A 5,291-nucleotide genomic window follows, 5' to 3' on the forward strand; every position below is an offset into this window, starting at 1 on the left:
CAATGTTTCCACCGTTATAACGCCGTTACGACAATAAAATTAGCCGTTATTTGACTCAAGAAGTCCCGTCACAAACTAATAACACACCTGTTAAAGTGTAGTAATACATTATGTACACATTTTATTTTCAGTTCATCAACTGGTCGTAAGAAAAGGCATTTTTATCTGGAACTAACCAACTCACTCAGTATCCCTCCACACAGACGCACTGTATCACTCAGCGGCGGAGTGATACGTCTGTGTGGATACTGAGTGAGTTGGTTAGTTCCAGATAAAACGGGTCAGGGAGAGAAGTCTAAGTAACTAACTAACTGTAACTAATTACTCTTTCAAAGTGACGAGCCCAACGCTGGTTATTGATGAGTCAGGGTCAGGCTGTTGTTCCCAGAATGCTTTGCAGCCAGCCAGCGGCGTCCTGCAGCTGCTGCGACCTGGTGAGTTTTATTTTAATTCACACACAGACAACGACGACGACGTTTCCTTCACTTCATCGTTTCTTTTATTACTGTGACACATTTTAAATAAATGTTGATCATGTTCAGCTCTGAATCACGTGACAGGAAATCAATCAACAGCAAAGAGTTCTGCGGGCGGCGGCGGCGGTGGGCGTGGCCTCAGCGAGTCTCAGGGTACATGTTGACCTGCGGGGTCATGCGGTTCTCGGCCTCCTCCAGTCTCGGTCGGATCCAGCTCAAGTAGCGGGAAACTTTGGTGAACACGAGGCCGCCGTCGCCGCCGCCGCCATCGCAGCCCGTGGACGATGACGTCAGCAGCCCGGTCAGAAACGCCGTCCCCTGCTCCACCGTGGCGACCGGCGACCCCAGCAGCAGCCCGCCGCATCGCCTGCCGTCCACCTCCGACCTCAGACCGCCGCCGGGTGCTGACGGCTTCTGGGTTTCGGTCTCGTGTGGCGTGCGGCTGTGGTTGCGCCCGCCCTGTAAGCTCCGCCCCCTGCGGGCCGGCGCCGGCCTCATGCAGAACATCTTGTTGCTGAGCGGGTGCGAGACGTTGATCTGGCGGCGACACTCGTCCAGCGTCATGTAGACCAGCTCCTCGTCCGCACGCCCCCCGCTGCCACCTCCTCGCCGCCGTCTCTGCGTGACGCCCGTGCTCCCAGAATGCATCAGGATGTTCTCGCAGAAGTCCTTGTCGGGCAGACACAGGTGCACGAGGGCGGGGCTGAAGGTCAGGGGGCTGGACAGCTCGAGCAGGACCAGGTTGTTGTCGTGACGACCCGGCTCGAAGCGCTCATGGACGTACATGGCGCGGACGCCGACCGCCGCCTTATCGTTTCCTATAGGAGACGTCAAAATAAAATCCTTCAGTGGGAGGGGCTTTTATTGTGAAAGGTGGCTGTTAAAGGGACAACGAGGAGTTTTGGAAAAGCGAAGCATTTATGAGCCTCCGTGCACCGTAAAATTCTTTGACCGGCACAAGACAGACTCATGTTTTCATTCATCAATAATTAAAGTCAGAGGTTGGAAGACGATCACATACCGTCGTAGTTCCCACCATAAACGGCGATTCTGCGTTATTCTCATGACTCGCCACGAAACCGAAAGTAAGGAAACGCTGGTCGGCTCGACCAGCATTTCCACCACCACTAATAATAACAAAATAACCATAGAGACAAAACCATATATTTATCGAAAATGGGCCCATTAACAAGTGGTGACGTAGATTCATCCACATTAATATGAGACTTTTTTATTGTCGCGGAATTTTTCGTTCTGCCGCTGGAGAAAACTCCTCATTGTCCCTTTAAAGAATGTGTGTTAATAAAGTTTCGTACCAGCGACCACGCGCAGGCTGGACGGGCCGAGGGTCGACCCCGGCGCCGGGTGGAGGCAGCGGGCGGCGGTCAGGACGGAGCGGTGGCCCAGCACCACGCCGGCACAGAGCTCCACCCCCCGGCTGCTCAGCAGGGACACCTGGACACGGAAATAAACACACACAGCAGGAGCCATCAAGGTAAACACACACACCTACACAAACCTGGTGCTTCTGAGCTGTGATTGGCTGAGAGGGGCCTTACCTGCCAGGGACAGTTCCCATGGCGACACATGGACACGGTCGTGTTGAACCTGTCAGGAAGTCGCCCACAGGGGAAGTCGACTGAGGACAGAGACACGAGTTAGAACAGAGCAGAGTTTGAGAGATTTCCCTTCCTCCATCCTTCCTTCTTTCCTTCCCTTCTCCCTTCCTTCTTTCCACAATCCTTTTTCCTTTCCTTCTCTCCTTCCTTCCCTTTGTTCTCATTTCTTGATCTGTTCCCTCCTTCCATCTTTCTTTCCATCCTTTTCCCCTTCCCCTTCCTTCTTTCCCTTCTTCCTTACCTCTTCCTTCCTTTTTGACCCAATTGACCCAATCTGTTCCCTCCCTCCTTCTATCTTTCCTTCCTTTTCCCCTTCTCTTTCTTCCCATCTTTCCCTTTGTCCTTCCTTCTGTCCCTTCGTCCTTCCTTCCTCCTTCTTTCCCTTCGTCCTTCCTTCCTTCCTTCCTTCCTTCCTTCCTTCCCTAAGTCCATCCTTCCTTCTTTCTTTTCCTCCTTCCTTCCCTTCGTCCTTCCTTCCTTCCTTCTTTCTTTCCCTTCATCCTTCCCTTCGTCCTTCCTTCCTTCCTTCTTTCTTTCCTTCCTTCCTTCCCTTCCTTCCTTCTTTCCTTGACCCAGGAGGACAACAGGAGGGTTAAAAAAAAGAAACTGAAAAACTAAATAAAAATAAAAATTAATGAACATTTTAAAACTATAATCTTGGTGCAGATGGTCGGTGTGGAGTCAGACCTTCAGGTGCGCAGCTGCGTTTGTCGGCCTGTAGTTTGAATCCCGGCATGCAGGAGCAGGTGAAGGTATAGTGGGAGGCGGAGCACAGCTGGTGACACGCCGTCGGCCCGTCGGTCGGACACTCAGCGATATCTGAAATAGATGATAACAACAATAACGATAACGAAATTTTAAAAAATCATCTGTGTCATAACTCTTAAAGGGACAGTTCAACATTTAGTCAGATCCTCCTCTCACCATAACCCTATAGTCATAGCAGTAGGTTCATCACCTTTAATTATCGGTGCATGTTGTTTTGAGATCGGCGGGGCAGAGACGTGAGCTGCTCAGTGAACACAATGGAGGTGAACGGTACAGGTCCCCTGTCCCTCATCAAACTCATCAAATACACAATCCAACAACTCCACAACGCTCTGGTGGACAAGTTGTGACCTGCACATTCACCACGCTATGAGATAATAACACAACGTTACCAGAAAGAGTTGTTTTAGAGGTGAATGCAGCCGGAACTACATTCCAGACACGGCTGCTGGTCGGAGGTATTTCAGAAGAGAAAGTAGTTCAGAGTATTTGCTTCATGTGTGGTAATGTTACATGATTATCTCATAGCGTGGTGAATGTGCAGGTCACAACTTGTCCATCAGAGCGTTTTGGAGTTGTTGGATTGTGTATTTGATGAGTTTGATGAGGGACAGGGGACCTGTACCGTTCACCTCCATTGTGTTCACTGAGCAGCTCACGTCTCTGCCCCGCCGATCTCAAAACAACATGCACCGATAATTAAAGGTGATGAACCTACTGCTATGACTATAGGGATTATGATGAGAGGAGGATCTGACTAAATGTTGAACTGACGAGCTTTCGTCTCGTAGGCCACGCCCCCCGGTGGACGGAGGGGTGCGGCGGGTGTGGTCCAACCTGGTGTGGTGAGCTGCGGCTCCGGTTTGTCCCGCAGTTCGCACGTCGGTCCGAAGTACGGGGCGGGGCAAGAGCACAGGAAGCCGGCCATTTTGTCGGTGCAGTTCCCTCCGTGGAGGCACGGGGCGGACTCGCACTGGTCCCCGTCTGGCAAACAGGAAGTTAACAAGAAGTAAACAACCGGTCACATTCATCAGAAATGAATCGACACTGGGGGAAACTCACCGTAGTAAATGGTCCAGAATTTGGCCTGTGGGGAAACAGAGAGCAGTCAGAACCAGAACCAGAACCTGAACCAGTATAAGTTTATTGTAACGGTGTGAGTGTGAGTTTGTGTGGGCGAGCAACCGACCGTCTTCTCATAGTCCTCGTAGTACTCTCTGGCCTCCTCGAAGCTGCACACCTCCTCAAAACACTCCCGCTCCAGGTTCCCCTGCAGGATCTCCTCAAGCAGGTACCTGTTGGCCCGTTTGGACCTGAGCAGCACTGAGTGGGCCTGAGGAGCCGCACGAAACACTGAACACACACACACACACACACACACACACACACAGATTTCAACACACTGGATATCACATCACACACCCGACACACTTAACCAATAACTATGACTAATTCTGATACAAGTTGTTGTATTTATGAGTTAATGAGTCATAAAGAACATACATGTTAATTAATTCAGTAACATTGCACATATAGATTACGATTTAAAGTTATTGATTGACAGCGATGTTGACAATCGATCAGAAATACGACATATAAATGAAAAGTCAACTTCACTGAAAGCGAGAATAAACTTTTCCTTTTGCCAATTAGTGAATAAAAGTCACAAACAAACGACTACGATGTTGTTGTATCTATGAGTTAATGAGCCGTAAAGAACATGTTGATTAATTCAGTAATATTGCACATACAGGATCACGATTTAAAGTTATTGATTGACAGTGATGTTGACATTCAACATTCACAGGTCTTACCTTCTCCATCTCCGAGGACCTGAAGGAAACAGACGGCGAGGTGAAGACACAGGACGGACGCTCTAGCCGACATGATGCTGACCGCCATGACACTGACTCCACTGCAAACACACCCGTGCAAACACACAGACGCATTTATACACACATACACAGACACATACGCACAAGATGAGTCACAAGTCCTTATATATAAAAAAAATGTTTGGAAAATCCAGAAATGTAAAAATTATATTGAATAACAAAGGAGACCCAAAGTTAACTCATATTTAAAATATGTATATTTTTTTGTTTATCTTTTGATTATAAGAAAATAAAACATCACTGATTGAAAAATTATGATTATTTAACACATATAGATTATAAACCAGTGATTTCAGGCTCTTGTGCCGCAGTTAAACTTGTTTTAAAACCTGTTTTCAATGTGTTTTTGTTTCTGTGAAGAGTTAAAGATGAAGAAACATTGTGTCCCGCTCTGGACTCTGTCCTGTTCCCTCTGCTCCTCAACACTTCTGTTTGTCTGAGGTAAACAAAGACTGAGTTTCATCACTTTGATCAATCATTTACCTTTGATAAATTCACACAATATTTGATTTAAATCACACAAAGACCCAGAC

General features: G+C 48.2%; 2 protein-coding genes across 2 annotated transcripts in view; both read right to left on the reverse strand.

Moving 5' to 3' along the window:
* Window positions 1-5,291, reverse strand: part of LOC310997657 (NLR family CARD domain-containing protein 3-like) — a gene marked incomplete at its 5' end in the record, with an annotated part of 366,988 nt that overhangs the window by 54,146 nt on the left and 307,551 nt on the right. The gene's annotated exons all lie outside the window — the stretch shown is intronic.
* prozb (protein Z, vitamin K-dependent plasma glycoprotein b) lies at window positions 474-5,126 on the reverse strand. Its single transcript, XM_083991649.1, has 9 exons — window positions 5,088-5,126; window positions 4,678-4,778; window positions 4,053-4,216; window positions 3,926-3,950; window positions 3,701-3,847; window positions 2,783-2,914; window positions 2,036-2,115; window positions 1,793-1,931; window positions 474-1,294 (listed from the first exon to the last, which is right to left on the reverse strand). The coding sequence occupies exons 2-9, from the start codon at window positions 4,763-4,765 to the stop codon at window positions 615-617; spliced, it is 1,455 nt and encodes a 484-aa protein (XP_083847775.1). The 5' UTR covers window positions 4,766-4,778; window positions 5,088-5,126; the 3' UTR covers window positions 474-614.

Source organism: Trachurus trachurus (genome assembly GCF_905171665.1).
Source record: "Trachurus trachurus genome assembly, chromosome: 2".
Classification (NCBI taxonomy): Eukaryota; Metazoa; Chordata; class Actinopteri; order Carangiformes; family Carangidae; genus Trachurus; species Trachurus trachurus.